Source organism: Mus musculus, chromosome 6 (genome assembly GCF_000001635.26).
Source record: "Mus musculus strain C57BL/6J chromosome 6, GRCm38.p6 C57BL/6J".
NCBI lineage: Eukaryota > Metazoa > Chordata > Mammalia > Rodentia > Muridae > Mus > Mus musculus.
Genome location: NC_000072.6, coordinates 31,523,235 through 31,546,906, shown reverse-complemented (window position 1 = coordinate 31,546,906; position 23,672 = coordinate 31,523,235). Strand labels below are relative to the sequence as shown.

At 47.8% G+C, this 23,672-nt stretch overlaps 1 protein-coding gene across 1 annotated transcript in view; it reads left to right on the top strand.

Annotated features, from left to right (window-relative positions):
• Positions 1-23,672, top strand: part of Podxl (podocalyxin-like) — a 44,445-nt gene that overhangs the window by 17,031 nt on the left and 3,742 nt on the right. Inside the window, exons 2-7 of the mRNA NM_013723.3 lie at positions 17,871-18,449; positions 20,152-20,360; positions 20,634-20,705; positions 21,815-21,968; positions 22,176-22,237; positions 22,435-22,602. Coding sequence (NP_038751.2) covers positions 17,871-18,449; positions 20,152-20,360; positions 20,634-20,705; positions 21,815-21,968; positions 22,176-22,237; positions 22,435-22,602 — 1,244 coding nt within the window. The remainder of the gene's footprint in view (positions 1-17,870; positions 18,450-20,151; positions 20,361-20,633; positions 20,706-21,814; positions 21,969-22,175; positions 22,238-22,434; positions 22,603-23,672) is intronic.

Below are 23,672 nucleotides of genomic sequence, written 5' to 3'. Positions count from 1 at the left end.
GTGGCCCCTGTTGGCACCTTCCCTGGAATACACTAGGTGTATACTGGGACAGACACTTTGCAGGTGTCTGGGCTGCAAGGTGAATGGGCACAGTCCCTCCCTGCTAAGCAGTAGGGAGTGTTGTTGATAACAGCCATACAGAGGGGAAGAGTCCTACAAGGTCCCATCACGACACCAGTCCCCTAGGTCTGCTGCTGAGCTGTAGAACTTCAGGTCTGTAAACTAATCTTGACTTCTCCTTTTTTGGTGGTAGGTAACAGGTTGGTTGTTTTTCTCAGGGGTTGAGTGTGTATTTTTCTGTGTTTGTATGTGAGGCTTTGGCTCCGCTTCTAATTGCAGGCATCCGAGTGAACCGTGAGGCTCTAGGGAAATCATAGAACAGGATTTGTAGCTAGATGAAAACACAAGCGTCAATCCCCAGACCCAGGAGAAAAAGCACATCAAAGGCCAACCAATAAATGCTTGGCTGCATGCAGTTGTAAATAAAGTTTTATTGGGACACAGCCATGCTTAATTAATTTACAATATCATCTCGGATTGCCTTTGGGTTCACCCTGGACAGAGTTGAGCATTCGTGGGAAAGACTTTGGGACTCGGAGAAGCCTTTGCTTTCCTCTTTGGCATATTACTGTGTCATAGTGGCTTAGCCCCTCATCTGGAGCCCTTCTTTACAGCAGACACCATCCCCCTTCCAGTTTTAACTTGTCCCCTCCCAAGAGCAGTGGGGGGGGGGCACTGTGGATTCCCCTCCCTCCACTTGCGTAGGGTGGTGCAGATGTGAGAGATGAAGGCAAAGGTGGGGTGCACAGCTCTGTAGCAGGAAATAGGTAGGGGCAAAACTGAGGTCTGGAAGTTGGAGGTACCTCCAGGCATGGAGGACACAGCTCATGATAGTTGAGTCTTGTGAACCCACTGTTCTGAGTACTTAAAGCCAAGGGTTATCATCCTGCCCTTCCTGCCCACTGCTCACTTGGATACACGGGGGAAAATGGAGAGTGGGCAGTTGCCTGGCCACACAGCTACTGTGGAGACTTAAGTCAGATGGTTGGGCTCCTTCCTACCCTCTTCCTCTGCTTTAGTTTCACTGGGACCAAGTACGGATGTGGGGCATATGGGAGCCGGGGTATCCTGTAAAGGAAAAACTGAGCAGGTCCGTGAGGGAAGCTAAATAGACCAACCAGACGAGAAACCACGCCAGGGCAGGGCCCATGTTTTTCCACGGTAGACAGAGTGTCCCCTCAAAAGACAAAAGAATGTAATTTCTGCTTGATTTGGACAAAGAGCCTTAGCTGCTGTGATAGTTAAGGTTTTTGAGACTGGTTGGATTATATGGGTGTGGGCTCTACAACAAGCCACAGTTGTCTTTTCGAGAACCTGGCTGGTTTTGTGTGTCAACTTGACACAAGCTGGAGTTACCACAGAGAAAGGAGCTTCAGGTGAGGAAATGCCTCCATGAGATCCAGCTGTAGGGCATTTTCTCAATTAGTGATCAATTTGTGGGTGGTGCCATCTCTGGGGGTCGTCTTGGGTTCTATAAGAGAGCAGGCTGAGCAAGCCAGGAGAAGCAAGCCAGTAAGTAACATCCCTCCATGGCCTCTGCATCAGCTCCTGCTTCCTAACCTGCTTGAGTTCCAGTCCTGACTTCCTTTGGTGATGAACAGCAGTGTGGAAGTGTAAGCTGAATAAACCCTTTCCTCCCCAACTTGCTTCTTGGTCATGATGTTTGTGCAGGACTAGAAACCCTGGCTAAGACAGTGGCCCTCAAGGCTGAGCTGAGGATGGTGTCGCTGGGAGCTGCAGGGAAGAGATGATGCTTCAGAGCTGCCAGGATTCACGCAGACACTGATTTCAGACTTTACTCTTCCAGACTGAAGATGCTCCAATGTTGCTCCAGTGTTTTCCTGCCCCTCAGACCCTGTCTGTGAATCAGGGGCCCAGGGAAAAATGGCCCTGGAGAGGGTGCGGACTCTGACAGACCTCACTTGCTGAGCCTGGAGCTGCTTATCCCTAGGTCCTTCCTGGGTCTCAGGGAGTGGGTGTCACTTGAGCATCGAAGCAGGCAGCCTGGAGCACACCTTCCTTGGTGGTTGTGTCAATGACTCCGAAGTCCCAGTAAAAGCTGGCTTACCTGTGTATTGCACAGTGTTACACAGGAATTGCTCATATTCTGAGGGACCTTGGAAACTCTCTGCATGCATCACAGTGCCTGGGTCTCAGGGTCAGAGGCTGGGGGCGGGGTCTGTGTCCCCATCTGTGTGTGTTCTTTGGTCCCACTAAGCCAAGGAGGGCTGCCTCAGGTCCAGCTGTCCTTTCATTGCTCTGGAGGTGACAGCTTGGAGTGAGGAGCTGTGGTGGAAGGAAGGAGAGGCCAGGCGAGTGTCCGGGTGGAGTCCAGTCTTGCTGCCTTCCTGCCTGCCTTCCACACGCCCTCTTCCTGGAGCATTCTTTCCAGTTTCCTTTTCTGCTATTAATAGTGGAGTCAGTCCCAGGTCTGGGAGCAGCCAGGAACAGGAGGAAGCCAGCCCTTATGGAAGGTTTAAGCAGCACCCACCTCTCCCTGGGGAGCAGGCTGAAAGGGCCTTCTTTTGCTCCGTCCTCCACCCTGCTGGGGCAGCAGCTACCCCAGCCTGAGGTAACCTTTCCTCCTCGCCAAGCATCTGCCCTGTCCTCCATCCCCTCTATCGCAGGACAGCTTCTCAGATAAGAAGAGAAACAGTCTAACCTGTTTGCCTACCCTTTTCCATCTGCGCCCCATTTGGCCATTTCCTTTCCACACTTCGAATCTCACCACCAGCCCGTGTTCTTGCTGCCGATCGCTGTCCCTCTGCCCCAACTCATGTGCAGAGCCATCCTTCGGCACTTGCAGGAGGCTGGTGCTAAGACCCTGTCCTTCCCCCACTTGGTAGAGTCGCTTATTACATGGCATAGCATTTGCATACAGTCTGCACTGATCCTTCTATATGCTTCAAGTCACCTAGACCCAGGGATCTTCACTGGGTTGCAAGTCTGCATGTTTTTCTGTTTTTTGTTTTTTTCTTTAGATGTATTTTATGTGCCTGCTTTGTATGAGCATGGTATGCATTTCCGGTGTCCGTGTAGCTTAGAACGGGAGTTATATAGATGGTTGTGAGGCTCCCTAGGAGTGCTGGGAGCTGAAGCCAGGTCTATCACAAGGGCAACAGAGTTCATAGCTGCCAAGCCCTCCACTGTGGTTATAGAGGGCGGACCATGAACCCACGTCACTCACAGGAATTGAGCTCTATAGTCTGTCTTTCTCTTAGCCACCCTGGGTCTCACTGGTCCTCTATCACAGACCCCTGTTCTCCTCTTTCCAGGTGGTCCTTCCCCTCCGCTTTCTCTCCCAGCTTCTAAGCATCTGACCGCTGCTGGAGCAGAGGCACACGGCTGACTCAGTTCATCTTACACTCACAAATTGTGCTTTATGTTGCCACCGAATGCTACCCAACAATCACGTCTTATTTGTCTAGTATAATGTTTCTGAAAGTGGTCCTCTGACCAGCAGCATCCAACAGTGGGAACCCAAGAAACCAGCAAGTTGTCCCACTATCGTCTGTTTCTCCCAGAACTGGTGTAAACATTGGAATGTTGCAAACCCTCCTGGAGTTTTGATGCTGGCTGGGGCTTGAGAACCACTTTTCTAGTAGGTTCTTGTTTGCTATTTTCAATGGGAATATCTTATTATTTCTTTCTTTACATACTTATTTATTTAGAGACAGAGTTTCTCTGCGTACCTGTCCTGGAACTCACCTTGTAGATCAGCCTGGCCTCGAACTCAGATCCTCCTGCCAATGCCTCCAGAGTGCTGAGATTAAAGGTGTGCATCACCATCACCCAGGGCATTTCTTACCCCTTCCTTCACCTCCCCCATAACCATCCCATCAGCTTCACTTCCTCAGCAGCCCCTGCAGCAGCTGCTGCTGTCATTAGATAGGGACCACTTGGAGAGTTCTGAATATGAGCATTTGAACTGCCATGTGTAAGATCTCCCTGTCCCCAAATTACAAACGGGCAGAGGTCTGTGTTTGTCATCCTCTTCCTTGACCTTTCAAAGATGCAGATGTCCCATATCCAGGCACCAATGTAGCTCTCTTTATATCTCAAGGACTCAGAGAGGCAGTAGAAGGAGACCAGTCACCCGTGCAGAAGAGGATCCCTGCCTGAGCTGCCTCTCCCCACCTCCACCTAGAGCCCCCAGCTGTGCTCTCTCCATAGGCTCCCTCATCAGGAGGCTTCCAGCTGCCCTGTGCCTCTGCTTTCCAGCACCCCCCTCCCAGATGTTGCTAGGCTCATGGCTCAGCAGCTATTCTTGCCTGAAAAACAGATGGCAGGAACCCTTGTTGTCTCTGTTTCCCACTGTAGGTAATTGCCCAGAATGCAGTGTTGGGAATCTCTGTAAAGTTAAACAAGTGTTTTCTAGTTTCTATCCCTAAGGATACATTTTGGCAGTTTTGGAATGGTATAATCAAGTATGCGTCACTTTTTGCTTTGCCTTTTGCCTTGTCTCTCTATGTCATCTAAGTGGACCTTAACTTCAGACCTACTGTTGCAGCCTGCTGATGCTGGCTGGAACATGGCGTGCTTGCTCTCTCAAATAAGAAGTCGTCTTGGACTTTTAATTTTCAATGAATTAATGTAATTGTAAATGTAAACACAAGTCACCCCTGTTCCTGTTCTATAGTATTCAGGTACATGACTGCAATCACATCTTATTACTACCTCCATTGGTAAACATTTATTCTTGTCTGTATGGGGCCAATACAAAAAGCAACCTTGGAGGTGTTTCTGGAACTCCTTAGGGTAAGCATGGAGTGGTACAATCAAAAGTTGCTGAACCAAAAGTTGAGAGAATTGCACATGCCCAGTGTTCTATTTTGCAGAGTATTTGTGCAGATTTTCACTTAATCCATATGCTTTTTAAAAAAAGACCAGTCTTTGAATTGACCTCATCGGCCTTCATCCGTAGGAGCTGTCTTTGCACCACATTCCTTTGTACATGTGTCAGAAATGTACTGGACAGTGGTTCTGGGTGGCAAAGCGGGTTTACCTTTGCACATGTCTTCTGACCTTTACTCCATATTCTTGCTGCCTACCCCTTGTCTGGATTTACAGGTTTTGCTGATTAGGGGGATATGAAATGGCAACCCCCTCTTTTATTTTGCACTTCTTTAGCTAGTGACATTTCTTGATGTTCCTGGCTTATATGTACTGTTTCTCATTTTTCTGTGAAATGTCTTGAGTTAGAGGCTTTCTGCTGTAACAAATTAAGAAGAACAAAGGAAGACATGTTTATTTTGGCTCATGGTTTCCGAGGGGTTCATGGTCGCTTGGCTCTGTGAGTCTGAACTGGTGGTGAGGCAGAGCTTCAGGGAGGGGAGGGGAGAGAGGGGACTCGGCAGGGCAAAGATACACCCCTCCAAGGCACACCCTTGGTCATCTGCTGACCTGCTTCATCTGGGGACCAAATATCCAGCACAAGCCTTTGGGGGAAGTTGTCGCAAGCAGAGCGTGTCTGTTTTGCTTGTGGTTGCTTTTGCAGACTTCTTGGAGGAGGATAACTGGACCCTTTGGGATTCTATAAGGATCTGGTCTTTGCTTACTATGGTCCCCTACACCCACACCCAGGCATTCATCCTGACGCCTTATTGTTTTCAAACGGCCCACGACTGGCTCCTCCGGGTGGATCCCTCATTTGGCTGCTTTCTGTCTTTTGGACTTGCTCTTTGTTTCTTGTTGTCTTCCTCACTTGTCCTGGCATTACAAGATGTTCTGGGCTCAGCTGCTCCATCAGCGATAGAAGCGCAAACCTTTCTCCAGGAGCCCTGGTTGGTGCGTGTTCCTGGAGGATGACATTAGGTAGGCACAGTCTGGTCCCAGGTTGTGTGCTGCTGCTTTGTCACACCTGCTAGGTGCTGCCATGGGGCAGAGCAAGAAGATGCAGTCGTGTATATTCATCGGACTAGCCGTACAAAACAGTAAAATGAGCTCGTGAGCTGGCAAGTTGGCTCAGAGGTAAAGGCCCTTGCTGGCAAGTCTGACAAGCTGCTTGGTCCCTGGAACCACACGGTGGAAGGAGAGAGTCTACTGACCTCCAAACTCATCACCTGACACTCCTTGCCACACAATGAATGAATGAATGAATGAATGAATGAATACAGTAAACAAACAAACGAGTAAATGAATGAATGAGGTAAAAACTTGAGCTCACCCTGACATCTCTAGACTTCAGGACTTGTTTAGCTTCTCCACTCCACCTCTCTCTTGCTTGTCTGCGATCTGTCTGAACAATAGCTTTTTGACGGCAGTCTACAGAGAACTGTGGACTTTGTGTTTTTAAGTGGTAAAAGTGTGTTTCACCCAAAGGCACGGGTTATGAGTTTCAAACTGATTTTACCTGTGAAGTTGGACTAAGCAGGTAATTAAACACAACACAGAGAGCTCAGGCTGGGTTCTCCTTACTGCAGAGGGGAGTTGTTCTATGCAGTGAGGCTGTGTGATGGACACGTCTAGAATGTGGCTGACTTTGTTTCCGTAGACTTCATTGGTCCTGGGGTTTCCTCAGCATCCCACTTGACTATTTCACCATGTACAGCAAAGAAAGCCACGCCTTTGAGGTGCTTGGTTCTGCTTCTCCTTATCCATCACCACAGTGCTGCAGTTGCCCAAATAACCTCACAAAGCCCCTCCCCTTCTTCAGTCTCTCTAGCCACTCTGCTGTTCTCCAGTCACCCATGCGTGTGCGCACACACACACGCACACCTACAGTGTGTATTTTAAGCTGCTGTGTTCATGCATGCCTGCAATCCCAGCACTCTGGATGTGAAGAAAGGGGGGGATTATAGGGTTACCAAAAGCCTGGATTATGTAGTGAGGCACTGTCTCCAAAAAAAGGAAAAAAAACATATCAAGGGCTGGGCCAGTGAGGTGACTTGGTGGGGAAAGGTGCTTGCTGTCAAGGCTGACAAGCTGAGTTCAGTCTCTGGAACCAACAGGAAGGAGAGCTCAGATTCTGAGAGTTGTCCTCTGACCTCCACGTGTGCTATGTTATGCACACATGCTCTTGCACACTCGTATGTGCACACATAAGTAATAAAAGTGTTTAAAAAACAAAGGTCTATAGACATAGCTCAGTGGTGGAGTGCTTGCTTAGCTTATTCAGGGCTCTGGGTTCAATTGTCAGTCCTGCAAAAAATAGTAAAACAAATGGATAACCCGTTCTCCAAAGTGCTAACCTAATTTTGCATTTCTACTGCGTATGGAGTTCGCCCTTAATCTTTGCTTTTAGCAATTCTAGTAGCTATGTAGAGCTGCACTGTAATTTTAATTTGGATTTGCCTAAGGACCAAGGCTGAGCATCTTCTCTATCTATTTTCTTCCGATGTATCTTTGGCATTTTTTTCCTTTTCTTTTGGAGGGATGGGGTCTTACTCTGTAGCCCACATTGGTCTCAAAGTTCCAGCAGTCTCCTGCCTCAGCCTACTGAGTGCTGGGGTCATAGGCATGCCCCTGTTGCTGTGCTTCTGTTGTTTTGAACACTCCCCCCTCTATGGGATTGGCTGGTCTTGCATTCAGGAAGCAGGGTAAGAAAGGATAGATCTGTTTTTCCCAAAGCACCCAGCCAGTCTCTCCCAGTTTCTGTATGCCATAGCTTATTAGGAGACATCATTTGACCATTTATTAGGTAAGGAACATTTTCCTCTATTCCTAGTTCACTTGCATACTGTCGCCCCACCCTTCTTCTTCCTCTTCCTTCTTTTCTGAGGGGGCTGAAGAGATGGCTTAGCAGGTAAGAGCACTGACTCCTCTTTCAGAGGTCCTGAGTTCAATTCTCAGCAGCCACATGGTGGTTCACAAACATCTGTACATCTGTTTTTGTTGTTGTTGTTTTTGTTTTTTGTTGTTGTTTTTGTTTGTTTTTTATTTTTGTTTTTTGTTTTGTTTTGTTTTGTTTTTGAGACAGGGTTTCTCTGTATAGCCCTGACTGTCCTGGAACTCACTTTGTAGACCAGGCTGGCCTCGAACTCAGAAATCCGCCTGCCTCTGCCTCCCGAGTGCTGGAATTAAAGGCGTGCACCACCATCACCCATCTCACAACCATCTTTAATGAGATCTGATGCCCTCTTCTGGTGTGTCGGGAGACAGCAACAGTATATTAATAAAAAATGAATAAATAAGAGGGGTCTGGAGAGATGACTCAGTGGTTCAGAGCATTTGCTGCAGAGGACCTGAGTGCAGTTCCCACCCCACATCAGGCTGCTCCCAAAGCCTGCTCCAGGGGATCCGATGTCCTCTTCTGGACTCGAGGCACCTGCATTTATTATGTGTATACGCTTGCAAACATGTACACATAACTAAAAACAAAAATAAATCTTCAAATATAAATTGGAATTAAGATGATTATAGGTTTTTATTTTATTTTGTTATTATGGGTATTTATATTTTGTAAATTCTGAGCTATGCATGAGAAATCCCACTTGGTCATTGAGTGCTGTCCTTTGTAGGTGTTGTGGGTTTGGCTAATCAATAGGCACTGAGATACCAGCCCATAACTGTTGAAGTGGCGATCATGACAAAAGTAGATAAACTGGGTGAGGCTGTATAGAAAGGCAAGTTCCATGAAAAACCCCTGCTTATGCAATATTGGGCAGCCAGTTTGGAAAATAGTTTGGTAGTTTATCAAGATGCTAAATACAGAGTTTACATACAGCTTGGCATTGCTACACTTAGAGAAATAGAAACATACATCTCATGTAAAATCTGTACATACAAATGTTCCTAGAAACATTGCTCACGGGAGGCTGATGGTAGACACAGCCTAGGACGAATGAGGAAAATACAGTAGAACCGTCTGGTGAAATAATACAGTGTAGCAGAGCTAAGGGATAAAGAACAGGATGACCCTACGGAGGGGATGAGGTGAAAAGCAAGACTTAGGGGCACCACATCACAGAACATGTCCTGAAGAGGCAGCTCCGTACACAGTAGGTGAGTGGCTGCCATAGGCCAAGTCAGAGCCTTTGCTCTCCTGTATCTTAAGTGTGAAAGGTGTGTTGGTCCAGCGGGCTTGGGTTTAAATGCTGTTGTTACTATGGATACCTTTAGTTCACTAGAGGCTGGGGTGTACTCCAGAAATGCCTGTTTGTCTCCCTGCATGGCTGTAGTTCTTTAGAAACAGCATCATTATTTTAGATTTAGATTTATTTTTTCCGCATCCATGCTTGGTACCCACAGAGGCCAGAATAGATCATCAGATCCCCTGGGATTGGTGTTACAGAGGGATGTGAGCCACCATGTGGGTTCTGGGCATTGAATCCAGGTCCTCTGCAAGAGCAGCTTCTGCTTTAATCTGCTGAGCCATCTCTCTAGCGCCTGTAGCATTCGGTTTTGTTTTGTTTTTATCTGCTCCTAGGAGTCTGCCTTTTTCAATTTACCCAGCTCATTCCATTGTTAAGGCCCTTGGTGGCATTGTGGGGCAGGGGCGGGGACCTTCTCTGATGTTCTGATTAATCCCCACTCAGGAAACTGTGGATTGGGGTGTGCCCCCACTTCCTCTCCCTAGATATTAGCTAGGCTCAGTCCCAGAGAGTCCTTGTACATCATTATGTAGTCCCAGTTACTCAAGAGAAGGCAGGAATATGGTAGGTTTGAGGCTAGCCTGGGCTACATAGTGAGAAACACTCCCCCGCCCCCCATCAAAACAAAACTATTCTGTGTGTTTGGTGTTGCTGTTGAATTTTAGTTTCAGTTTCATTGATTTTTATCATTACTAGTTCATTCCATTGTTCAGTTTTCACGATCGAATTGCGGGCCCTGGATTCCACCCATGGCAGCACAAAATTCAAACAAGAATTTACTCAGTCCTAAAGAAAGACCAGGATAATGGCAGTGCAGGACCATCTTCAGCATGCTTAGCCCGACCTACTACATGGTGGGCCCAAACCTCATGCTTCCCAGGATGGATGGATCTTCATCTTCCCCTAGTAGGATGCTCATGTCTAGCCTGCTTCTAGATAATGTTAGGCTGATAGGCACAGAATGCTTCAGGATCATAGCGTATTAGGGGAGAGCCTGTCGGAAGAGAACATTCTTCCAGTGGCCAGAGCTTTCCCTAGTGCCTTTCACAGGCAGTACCTGAAGGGTTAGAGCCAGTGGTTTAGAAGGAGCAGGAGGAAGAACCCAGCATGCATGGGCACTGAGGGTCAAGGCTATGGCTGCACTAGTGGGATGTGGCTGGGGCGGGGCTGCCTGTCTGACTCCATTGGTCCCCAGGGCTCGTGTGTGTGTCCGTTCTTTCTCCATCACCTCGTGGCTGTTTCACGGGCTCATGAGCATGTGGCTAAAACACATATGTTCCAGGTGTGTGTGTGTGTGTGTGTGTGTGTGTTCCCTGCAGCTGCATTTCCAGTAGCAGTAGCCTTCAGATGCTGTGAGATGCAAGGAACATGCTTGCTGTGGGCACAGTATGGAACATAGAGCTCCTGGGTTTCACTCATGACCATCGACTCTACATGCTACTGAATAATAAAGCAGGAGGAGGATGGATAGGACCCAAGGGATTCCCTGCCAGGCCCATTCCTAAAAGTTAATGTAGAGTGTCCCCAGAGACCGCAGTTCTCAGAAATGAATCTGGTTTCTAGCACTCACAGAATTAGTGGTGTGAAATGGTGGTGGCAGACCAGTGGCTTTCCCAGGTTACCTCAGAGGAGGGTGAGACACTGTTTCTGACCTACCTAAGGCACGCAGTGTTGACACCAGTGACAGCCTTGCTTCCCATTTGCTGTTGTTAGCTAGCTTTCTCCTATGTTGCTTAGATTGGGACCCCCATCTAGGGAATGGTGCTGCCCACAATAGGCTGAATCTTCCTACATCAAGACAATATTGCTCAGATATGCCTATAGGCCAGTCTCTCAGTTGAAGCTTTCTTAGAGGGTTCTAGGTTATGAAAAGTTGGTATTTCAAGCAAGCTGTCACAGGTTTGATGGAATATGGGGGAATAATTTAGGAGGTAGTTATCCCAGGATTATAGACACACATTCAAGTCTTTACCATGAACATTGTGAATGTGACCCGAGGCATACAGTCATTGAAGGTTACTGTGAAATCACATTGGTGTTATTGTATTTTTTATTTGCCTGATTTAACTGTCACCTTTAAGGCTTACTGCCTCAGTCTGCTAACCTGTGCCCAGTCCTGGAAGCTTCTAGCCTCCATACAATCTAATCTAGGCCTACAGTGTTACTGATGAATAAGCTCGCTCCTTTCTAGGTCTGTCTTAATCTGTGTCTAGTTTTTTTTTCTCTTTCCCTGCAACCTTTCTCTGTACATCTGTCCCAGTAAAACTGCCTTCTCCCTCCCTCCCTCCCTCTCTCTCTCCCCTCTCCTCTCTCTCCACTGCTTTCTTGTTTTTTTTTAATCTTTTTTTTAAAGATTTATTTATTATATATAAGTACACTGTAGCTGTCCTCAGATACTCCAGAAGAGGCCATCAGATTACATTACGGATGGTCGTGAGCCACCATGTGGTTGCTGGGATTTGAACTAGGGACCTTCGGAAGAGCAGTCGGTGCTCTTAACCACTGAGCCATCTCACCAGCCCCTCCACTGCTTTCTTAAGTTGTTTCCCTTTCTCTCTCTTCTAAGAGGCAGGCAGATCCTATTCTGTCAAATCCTTTTCTGATTCATCACTTTCAAAACTGGCTGCTTCCTTCTACAAACTAACTTTACCTTCGTTGTATGGGGTTCAAGGTGTGTGCTAAGGGCTGAGCCACACCACAACTAGAAACATTTTTTTTTCCAGTAAATAATACAATCGCAGGGTTCAAAGTGTGACCATATTCTACCACATACTGGAGTAGGGCAGACTCTAAACTAGTGGACCCAGAAGTAGAATGTTTGCTTGGTATCCATGAGGATTTGGGTTAGGACTCCAGGTTCCCCTCCCTTGACAAAACTAGAGGCACACAAGGAAAAAAAAGCCATGTGTTGATGAGTCAGAGAGCGCAGTGACACAGCTATTAGTCAAGGAGTGCCAGGAACTGAGAAAGAGGGAATGTGGGACTGCCGGCTTCCAACCTCTGGAGCTGGGGACAGTACTGTCATACTCCTATGAAGCCACCTTTACGAGAGGAATCTGCTCCATTGGAGGGACTTGTGTGTGGGCGCACTGACTCCTGGGAACTGGATAAGTGGTAGTGTCCTCCAACATCATTCAACATAGCTCTTACAATTGGCCTTTAAGAATACATGATTCTAGGGCTGGTGAGATGGCTCAGTGGTTAAGAGCACTGGCTGCTCTACCAGAGGTCCTGAGTTCAATTCCCAGTAACTAACTACATGGTGGCTCACAACCATCTATAATGGGATCTGATGCCCTCTTTTGGTGTGCCTGAAGACACACCAAAAATAAATAAATCTTAAAAATATACATGATGCTTATCTGCTATTCTAAATCCCCTTTGGTCAGATTGTGCTGATTGTCAAACTGGTCTTCCTGCCTAGAATATAGAATAACATATATCTTTCTCCCCTGGAAGCTCTATTCCGTCTCTACATTCAGGCAAGTTTGGGTCCAAACTGGTTGGGATCAGTATGTGATTAACATAGCTGGCTAAGGAGGGAGAAGCACAATATAACTGTACACTGTGCTAACAGCACTCTCAGTTCTATGTAATCCAAGCCACCATCAGTTATAACACGCACAGGAAACCAGGCATGGTGTCTCATGCTTGGGATCCTAGTATTTAGGAGGCTGAGGCAGAAGAAGGGTCATCCTGGGTTACCAGCCAGCTTGGGCTGCAGAGTAAAACTCCGCCACCCAAAAACAAACGTTGAAAAAATAGAAAGTTGGGCTGGAGAGATGGTTCAGCAGTTAAGAGCACTGACTGCTCTTCCAGAGGTCCTGAGTTCAAGTCCCAGCAACTACATGGTGGCTCACAACCATCTGTAATGGGATCTGATGCCCTCTTCTGGTGTGTGTCTGAGACAGCTGCAGTGTACTCATACAAATAAAAGTAAATAAATCTTTAAAAAAAAAAAAAGAAAAAAGAAACAGAAAGAAAAAGAAAGAATAACTATTTTATAAACCACTAAAAACAAAAACAAAACTCTGAAAACATGATCAACAGATATTTATAACGTGTGTTGATTAGAGAGCCACAATGAGATGTTCATCTTAGAACATGTGGGAAGCATTGCTGGAAGCCTTGTCTGGAGTTGTGCTATCTGAGCTAAGAGGACAGAGTTAGAGGGCACGAGAACGGGGCACACAAAATAGGTGCTCATCACTGCCTGCACATGGTGCTGGGGTCAAACCAATACTTAAAAAACAAACAAACAAACAAACAAAAATGAAACAAAACTTTGTTCATGTTGTGTTTGTTTGTATGTGTATTTGCATGTGTGTGTACACAACCGCAAGAGTAGTTCCTTACTTTGCAGACTCTCTAACCTCCCACCACTTTAGGAATGACATGATTATAGATAAATGATACTGACTGGGTACCTTGAGCCAGCATATGGAGTACTGGGTCTCTGATTAAGTACCTATATTGATAAACTTATCCTGATGCAAAAGTTATTTTTGTGTTTTGAGAGCTGGTATTTCTGGGAGTCCTAAGCAAGATTGGATTTACCATATAGCAATGTGGCTGACTCTACTAACAAGGGAATGCCATCAGAGATGGAGACTTATGGGTAGTTTGGTTCATTTGCATGTATCCCCATGTGAGGTCCATTTTTGTTACTAGAGACCTGATGAGGTGATCAGTTAAACTAATGCTGGGATTTGGCAACCCGCAAGGCAAGAACAGTCTATTGTCTTTCATCCTTCTCAGCCTCTCAGCTGCCAAACGGAGATCTCTTTGATCTTAGAAAACCTGTGGTTTTTGTTCTGTGCGGTTGGGGCTTTATGAATCGAGTTTGCTGTTCTCTCATGTTAGACGGTTTTCATTGGGAAGTCACTGATACCTTCAGGGGACATATGGCAGTATTGGGACATTTTCAGTTGCTGGAGTTGGAGGCAGATATGTGTGTCTGTTACTTACAGCTAGTGGACAGAGGCCAGAGATGTTGCTAGAACACTCTAATGCACAGAGCAGCTGCCTATAACAGAGGAGACTCCAGTTCAAAATGTCCACAGCTCCAGATTGCGAAGCTGTTTTCCTCTGTTCACCATTGTAAGAGCCCTGCCTTAATCACCATTCTGTTGTTGTGAGGAGACACCATGACCATGGCAACTCTTCTGTACCCCCTCGGCCCCCCACAGGGTTTCTCTGTCCAGCTTTGGCTGTCCTAGAATGCACTATGTACATACACAGAGCTCGAACTCAGAGACCCCCTACCTCTGCCTCCTGAGTGCTGTGATTAAAGGTGTGTTCTACCTACCACCCAGCTGGTCATGGGAACTCTTACAAAAAGAAAGCTTTTAATGGGGTGCTTTCTTATGGTTTCAGAGGTTAGTCCACTGTCATCATGGCAGAGAGACATACAGACGTACAGACATACATGCAGACATGCAGACATTTAGATGTGATGCTGGAGCAATAGCTGAGAACAATATCCTGACCCAAAAGCAGAGAGAGAGAGAGAGAGAGAGAGAGAGAGAGAGAGAGAGAGAGAGCAGAGGCAGAGACAGAGACAGAGACAGAGACAGAGACAGGCAGACATACAGGCAGGCAGACAGATAGACAGACAGACACAGACAGGAACTGGCATGGACTTTTAAACCCTAAAGCCCACCCTCAGTGACACACTTCCTCCAACAAGTCCACATGTACTCTAATGAGGCCACACCTAATTCTTCTCAAATGGTGTCACTTCCTGATGACTAAGCATTCAAATATATGAGCCTGTGGGGGCCATTCTCATTCAGATCACCACAGAGTTCCTGTCTGATTCTGCAACTCTTCAAACTCCCCCGATGCTGACAGTATCAGGGTGACAAGAAGTTATGATGCTATCAGTTGGGAAATCCCCAGTCCAAGTATCGCATCGAGAGAGTTGGGAAGATCAAGCACTGGCTATGCAAACATGAGGGACCGATGCGATGCGCAATCCCCACAACCTTGCTTATAATTCAGGGCTGGGACAGGGGGCCTCTTCACCCCACCTCAGCCTTGTCTAACCAGTGACTTCCAGGCCAGTGAGAGACCTGGTGGGTGTCTCCTGAGGAACGATGCCCAAGGTTGTCAGTTTCCACATGTGCTGGCATGTACTGCACACACCAGCATACGTGTACATGCAGATGCATGATCACATGGACATGCCAACTCACCCCCGACTCTGCAATATGGCTCTAGATTTGTTTGCGTGTGGCAGGAGAGAGTTGAAACTGTCTCAAGTGGTCCAAATTCCCTGAACTCATTGTGTAGTGGGACAAGAGATATGCACCACTACATCTGGGTTGATTGCTTTTTTAATTTAAATATGACATTCTATTATGTGTGCCCTTCAGTCATATATAGCAGTCAGTCCCACAAATGTCACTTCATGAACCAGAATACTGTCCCCTTTATAGATTTTTGACTGCCTTTGGCTCCTGCAAGGCTTGATGGTGCCATACCATGTATGAGAGAGACTGGGATCTTGCCTATTTATGGAGAAACACATCCCCTCTTCAGACTGTGGTTCAAGATGCCCAGCGGAGCTTGGGATACTCACTAGCATCACCTGTCAGGACTGTTTGCGCTTGAACACGGTCTCCTTCTGTGCCATTATGATTTCTTCCCTTCCCAGCTAGATGCATGTCCCATGCAATTGACACCTGCTTGTGGACACAGGGAATACTGGGCAGCATTTTCAGCCTGTGTCTGGCCTGTCTCATAGGGTGAGGAGTCGTCCACACAGAAATGTAGGCTGGCCACGGCACCCCTTCCCCACACAGCCTCCCTTCTGCTGAAGGACAAAACCGGGAATCACCTATACCCTCTCACAGTCTCTGATTTTCCTCCTTCCCCACACTGGCTCGATTCAAATACAGTCATGAATCTCCAACCATTGCTTGTCTGTAGTGTCTAGCTCCAGCCACCAGCCCTTCCCCTGGGTGACTGATAGACACCCTACTGGTCCTCTCTGTAGACTTTCTCCCTTTAGATCACATTCTACAAAGGTGAAAGCATGGTGCTTTATCTCTTCCATGTAAATAAGATTAAAGGCCTTATTTTGGCCTCTGAACTTAGGGATCATTTGATCTAGGAGATATATATATATATATATATATATATATATACATATATATATATATATATATTCCATAAATAGACAAGATCCCAGTCTCTCTCTCTCTCTCTCTCTCTCTCACACACACACACACACACATATATAATCTTTAATATATTTTTATATAAATATTTATATATGTATATTATACATACATACATATATATATATATATATATATATATATATATATATTATATAATTTTCTTTTCTTGAGATGGGGTCTCACTATGTAGCCCTGGCTCTTCTGGATCTGTGTAGACCAGCCTGGCCTGGAATTCTCGGAGATCGACCTGCTTTTGCCTCAGCAAAAAGACTGCCTCAGCACACCTGGGCTGGGATATACTTTTAAGAGAACCTCGTTCTGTTCTCAGAACTGTTCGGTTTGACAGCCCACTCTCTAAGACCTGCAGTCTCAGCGCCCCCTCCCCCACTCTCTAAGCTCCATGCAGACATCCGTGTCTTCCCGTAGTCCCTTTCCCCGGACTTGAGACCTTCACATGTTGTCCTGTTTTTCTCTGTTGGAGATGCTTCTTGCTCCCACATCCTTCCTTTTAGCTTAATGGTCCTTAGGGTGCTGCTGTTAGCGGCTTAAAGTGATGAATTTGCGGGTCAAGTTGACAAGGGCTGAGCTCTGTTGGTTACCTTTAACTGCCAACTTGATCCAACCTGGAGCCATCTTGGGAAGAGGGTATTCGTGGAGTAATAGATTATCAAGATCAAGTTGGCCTGGTGGGCCTGTCTGTGGAAGATTATCCTGATTGCTTATTGATGTAGGAAGACCCAGCCCATTGTGGCACCCTCCTTCAGGCATGGATGCCAACAGAGCAGAGTAGCAGCTGAGGACTCACATGGTTATCCTCCATGCTTGCGACTGGATATGCTGCTTCTAAGGTCTTATTTTAACTCCCCGATATAAATCCATAGCAAACCCAGACTTATCCATGGAGTTGCTTTTGATCAAGGTGTCTTAACACAGCAAGAGACGCAGGGTAGCTGCTTCTCTCGCCGCCACCATCCCCAACTCCCACCCCTCTCCATTTTCTTTCCTTGTTCATTCTTCCTGAAGTTACCTGAGTCTGTTATTCAGTTGTCCTGTCTTCATGTCATCTCCCTGGGGTTGTAGGTTCTGGGTCTTGTTCCACACAAGTCACTACAAGTCCTGTTTTATAGCAATGCCCTCAACACACATTCTTTTAAACCAATAAAAAGCCTCTCTTCCTTGACCCGTTCCCCACTTAGGTTAAGCTGCCAAGCTAAACCCAACCCAAGCACACTGCTTTTCCCTAGCACAGTCCACAGAGGGTCCTTGTGAACATTTGGGTAACCGCAGTCTGTCATCCATTTGTCCTTGTTGGCTGTATCATCCGTGGAAAGGCTATGTGGCTTTTGTCGGTACTTGTAATGTTTTGGAAGGCAGGGCATCTGGGAGCTGCGGGGTGGGGTTGGGGGTGGGACTGCAGAATCCCATGGCAAACTTGAGGGACGATGTAACTGTAGACTCATGAAGGATGCAGGCTTCAGCAAGGCGAATGCCAGAGATGGGTAGGAAGCTCGTGCACTTGGGAATGAGCTAGAGAAGTCCACAAACTCTCTGGCTAACACCTGGCTTGATTCTGTGTTGTCTTTATCGACAGGAAATGAGACTAGCACATCTGCTATCAAATCTAGCACTGTCCAGAGCCACCAAAGTGCCACAACATCAACAGAAGTCACAACTGGTCACCCAGTGGCATCTACACTTGCTTCAACCCAGCCAAGCAACCCTACACCATTCACAACCTCAACCCAATCTCCATCTATGCCGACCTCCACCCCAAACCCCACGAGCAATCAAAGCGGTGGCAATCTGACTTCCAGTGTCTCCGAGGTGGACAAGACTAAAACAAGCTCTCCCAGTAGCACGGCCTTCACCAGTAGCAGTGGACAAACAGCCTCCTCTGGAGGCAAGAGCGGTGACAGTTTTACCACAGCCCCAACAACCACTTTGGGGCTAATCAACGTCTCTTCTCAGCCTACTGACCTTAATACCACCTCAAAGCTTCTTTCTACCCCCACAACAGACAACACAACAAGCCCTCAGCAGCCTGTGGATTCTTCACCGAGCACAGCGAGCCATCCTGTGGGGCAGCATACCCCTGCTGCTGTTCCCAGCAGCTCTGGCTCCACGCCCAGCACTGACAACTCTACACTGACATGGAAGCCCACTACACACAGTAAGTCATTCCTTGGCATTTTTTGTTTTTGCTTTTCTTCCTTCCTTCTTTTTCCTTTTTTTTTTTTTTCTCTCTTTTGGTTTTTCAAGAAAGGGTTTCACTCTGTAGCCTTGGCTGCCCTGGAACTCATACTCTGTAGACCAAGGTTGGCCTCAAACTCAGAGATCTATCTACCTGCCTCTGCCTCCTGAGTACTGGGATTAAAGGTGTGCTCTGCCATGTCAGGCCGCTTTTGTTTTTCTTAAGACATGAGAAGGCCTGGAGAAATGGCTCAGCTGGTAAGAGCACTGGTTGCTCCTACAGAGGACCTAGGTCCAATTCTCAACATACACATGGTGCGTACACATGGCGCTTGACAACCATTTGTAATCGTCTGACTCCCTCTTCTGGCTTACTTGGGCACTGCACACATTTGGTCCGTAGACAAAAAATGCAGGTAAAATGTGTGTGTGTGTGTGTGTGGGGGGGGGGGGGGGGGGGGGAGACTTGGCAGTGCATTTTCTCATACTACCAGTCAGTTGGAAGATATCGGTGTATGCTGAGTTTTAACCCTTCTACGTGTCTTCTGCCTTCATCAGACCTAGCCTTGGATACCCCTTTTAGCAGTGATAGAGGCTAGCAGTGTATAGATTCAACGAAGCCAGAATCTATGCCCAGGCTTGTGCCACAGGTTGTGGCCGCAGGGTGTTAGAGAATTCTAAAACTGCGTCTCAAACTTGCTTGGTAGCAATCCACTGTAAGAAATACACTTTTAATTAAGTAAAAATAAATAAATAAATAAATAAATAAATGTCAGCATGTGGCACTTGCTGCTAAACCTGATGACCTGAGTTGGACCCCAGGGACCCATGTAATGGGACAGGAGGGTGGGTGGCTGACTCCTTCGAGCTTTCGTTCTTTCTTTCGGGACTTGTGGCATGGTATGCATACTGCTGTTTTCTGGCCCCTTCCTTTCCTTCCTCCTTCTCTCTCTCCCTCCCTTCTTCCTTCTGTCCCTCTCTCCCTTCCTCTGTCCTTCCCTTCCTTCCTTTTCTGAGACTGGCTGGCCTGGAAGGAACCCACTCTGTAGACCAGCCTGGCTCCAAACTTACAGAGCTCCGCCTGCCTCAGCCCCCCGGATGCTGGGATTAAAGCTGTGCACTGTCACATCCTGTCTTATGTCTGCTTCTGCTTATTTAGTTTTTAAAGTGCCAGTCTTTAAATTAGTGTCAGAATCTATGGCCGGCTCAGGAACCTTAAAATCCTGAGTGAGAGTTTCTGAGCATTAGCCTATGCCCTGGGGGACAGGGCCACACCCTATAGCAGGTGCACAGGCTCAGAATGGTCTGTTGAAATCCTCCTCTTTTGCGGTTGTGCCCTGTGACCTTGGACAAGTCACCGAGCTTCAGTTTCCCTGTTGATAAGCAGGGACCGTCCTAAAGGAGCAAGTCTTTGAAACACAAAGCACAACCCCTCCTACAGAGCCTGCGCAGTGTGTTAGCTATGGCCCACCTGTGCCTCAGAGAGGTAATTGTAGCATAGTTCCTGTGACTCCTACTTAGTTCTTACTTCATCCAAGTCTAACTCATTCTGTCCCTGGAGCCCAGGACCCCACTTCTTCATTTCTGCCTCTTTCCTCTTCATAGCTACTGGTTTCAGCTTGTGAGAATCATGAAGCCAGTAAAGACTGTGTTCTCCTCAGCCTTTGCCTTGTCTGTTACAGAACCATTGGGCACCTCTGAAGCCACTCAGCCCCTCACCAGCCAGACACCAGGCATCACTACATTGCCCGTCTCCACACTGCAACAGTCTATGGCGTCTACAGTGGGAACTACGACTGAAGAGTTCACACACCTCATCTCTAATGGGACTCCCGTGGCCCCTCCAGGCCCCAGCACACCCTCTCCCATCTGGGCCTTTGGAAATTACCAGGTAATTCTAGCAGAGGGTGGGATGAGAAACTCAAGGGAAGTCCTTTCCTTTGGCCTTCTCAGGGTCCCTGGCTGGACACTCTAAGGAAAAGTTGTCTGTTTGCCGTTTCCTCTATTCTGACCCCTGGGCAGCCAGGTACTCCTGTCTGAGAAACTGACTAGCCATGCCTGAGTTTGCCATGTGCCCTTCCCCTGTGTCACCCACCCCCACCAAGGGGAGAATCCAAGATCAGGTGACTTCCTGCCTAAACCTTCATCTTTTGACCTCTTCCAGCTAAACTGTGAACCTCCCATAAGGCCAGATGAGGAACTCCTTATTCTGAACCTCACAAGAGCCAGCCTTTGCGTGAGTACACGTGCCCGAGCCCCAGCTCACCCTACATCCCACCCTGCCCATCAACTCCTCAAAGGGAGTAGATGTTCCCCACCTACGCTTCAGATTTATCTAAGTCAGGCAGTGCACACGGGCCTGTGGCTCAGGCCTCTAGTTCCAGCTAGTTAGGATATTAAGGCAGAAGGACTGAAGTCAAAGTCGCGTCTTGGCCACAGCGTGTAACAGAGGCTAGCCCTGGCAACTTAATGAGACTTTCTCTTTAAAAGTAACAGGAGTGCTAGAGAAAGCTTTGATTAGCGCTCGAGGTCCCCAGTTCATTCTCTAGGGCCTCAGAAAAGAGTTCTGATCTGAGCAATCACTCTCTGTCCTGATAGTGGAGTCATAGTCCCTGGTCTCCTGCATAGTTCCATATAAGAAGGTATAGAAATGTGTACAGCTCCCTTCACACCACCAGTGTTCTGGGACCCAGGGCTTGGTGGGGCTGCACTGCATAGCTCTTGACCTCCTTGGTGCAGGAGGTGGCTGCCCTCTACTGGTCACTGCCAGTTTTGCAGACATTTCTGCAGCCCGTAGCTTATACACTTCAGCATCATCCCTAAAGCCCTGTTTCCGTCTTCTTTGGGCTTAGGTTTGTGTAAGTAACCCTGTGGACACCCCCAGAACCCCCTTCTGCCTATTCTGCATGCCTCACTTTCCCTATCAGCCTGAGGTGGCAACAAGAGGCTGGAGAACGGCAGATTTCAATCCCGGGATTGCCTCTCTCCCCTGGCAATGGAGGAGTGCTGTACCCTGTTTAATCCCACTCCCAGCTGAGGCATGATAATACAGCCACTGGGTCCAGAGCCTTAGGAACCTTGCAGGGAGGACAGGGGAAGCCTCGGGGGTGGGGGGTGACATGCAGACAAGATGCCCAGGCTGAGGGGATGGGAAAAGAGTTCAGAACGAGACTGAGAGGCTAAGGACCAGCCTGGGAGTCCTTAACTTAATTCCTGGCGACGTGGGAGCAGCACCAGTGAAGGGTGGAGAAGAGACTGTTGCAGGCTGAGCGGGCAGGGGGCAGCCTCACAAGCCCGAGCTGTTGTGGCAAAGCCTGGGAATCACTTGTGCTCTCGGTACACTAGGAAAGGAGCCCTCTGGATGAGAAAGAGAAACTCGTGGAACTGCTGTGTCACTCAGTCAAAGCGTCCTTCAAGCCAGCTGAGGATTTGTGCACTCTACATGTGGCCCCTATTCTAGATAACCAGGCGGTGGCAGTGAAGAGAATCATTATCGAGAGTGAGTCGAGGGTGAGGGGACCGGACCCTGTGTGGGAGGGAGTGCCACAGAAGGATGGTTAGGGGTGGAGGCACCTAAGACTATACAAGCCAGCCACCATCCCAGCAGACCCGAGGGACATCCTCCCCTTGGGTACCCCCTCTACCCCTGACATTTCACTCTGGGCTGGACCCTGGAGGCAGCATCTGTCTCTTGTCTCTCCCACAGCGAAGCTTTCTCCTAAGGCCGTGTATGAGCTACTGAAGGACAGATGGGATGACCTGACAGAGGTAAGGAGCTTTGCCCTGTATTGTCCTAAGCCCAGTGCCTTCTGGTGAGGAGTTCCTTTGATAGTATAAGCATGCAGGAGGCAGACATATGAACAGGGCGGGTGGTAGGATAGCAGCAGCAGACCCACACAGACTGGAGTGGAGACAAACGGTCTGGACTCCCGTTTTCTGTCACTTAAGTTCTGTGTCTTGGCCAGGCCGGAGTCAGTGACATGAAGCTGGGGAAGGAAGGGCCTCCAGAGGTCAATGAGGACCGCTTCAGCCTGCCGCTCATCATCACCATCGTCTGCATGGCATCCTTCCTGCTCCTTGTTGCTGCCCTCTACGGCTGCTGTCACCAGCGGATCTCCCAGAGGAAGGACCAGGTGAGTGTTTTCTTACTCTAGGTAGCCCAGTTACCCAATGTGTCTCTCACTCGGTCCCTCCACAGGAGTGGGCCTGGAGCCTTCGAACAGGTTCTTGTCCCCGCTGTCAAGCTAGCTTGTCTCTAACGCTGGAGACTCAAATGTGGAAGCAAGAGCAGAAACACTAGGGTTAAGCCGTGTCTGTAAGTCAATGTCTGTAAGTCAATCATAAGTCTACAGCCTTGTCGTCTGCATAGTGGGGATGGTCCCTTGCAGACCTGTTCTGGAGACTTAGGGGATATGATCCCTAAATATATTATATATCATATATGGCCTTGGGCAAGTGCTGCTCTAAAAAAGCTTCTTTCACCCAACCAACTAGAACCACATCTTCTCTGGTGTAGTGGTGGCGTACATTTGTAATGGCAGCACTTGGGAAGCTGATGCCGGGGGATTGCAAGTTGGAGGTCAGCCTGGGCTACACAGCAGGACCCTGTCTCAACTTTACAGTGCTGTTCTGCTGTGGGTCTCCACCCTAGCTGTAAACTAATGAGAGCATTAAGACAGTTCCCACTCCTATTGACCTCGTGCATTGACCGAGGCATGAGTGATGGCAGTGTGTATCCACAGCTGGATCTCAGAGCACAGACTACTGTCTGCACATCTGTAAGGGCCACCCTATTCACCTTGACCACTGAAAAGTCCTGTCAGGCTGCTCTGAAGGAGCCTTGTTTGTTTACTTATTTATTTATGTTGTTCTTCTCTGTTATTTATTATGGAATGATGTAGAAAAACAGAGGTTTTTATGGAGAGGGATGGAGAAGAGAAAAAAGATCTCAAGGACAAAATGTCTTCAGAAATCTCTCTCCATGATGTCACAGACTGCCACGGAATGAAGGTAGAAAGCAGCTGGTAATTTTAGGATATGGGGGAGTACTCATGAGATGGTCAGGCTAGTAGCCAGGGTGGTCTCTGCCCCCACAAGTGAACCACGGGAATTTAATCTGGCCAACTTGAGGTCCCTGGGTTGAATGGGGAAATGTTTCATATTAAAGCTCACAGCACTCCAAAATTGCCGTCTTCCTGTGTTA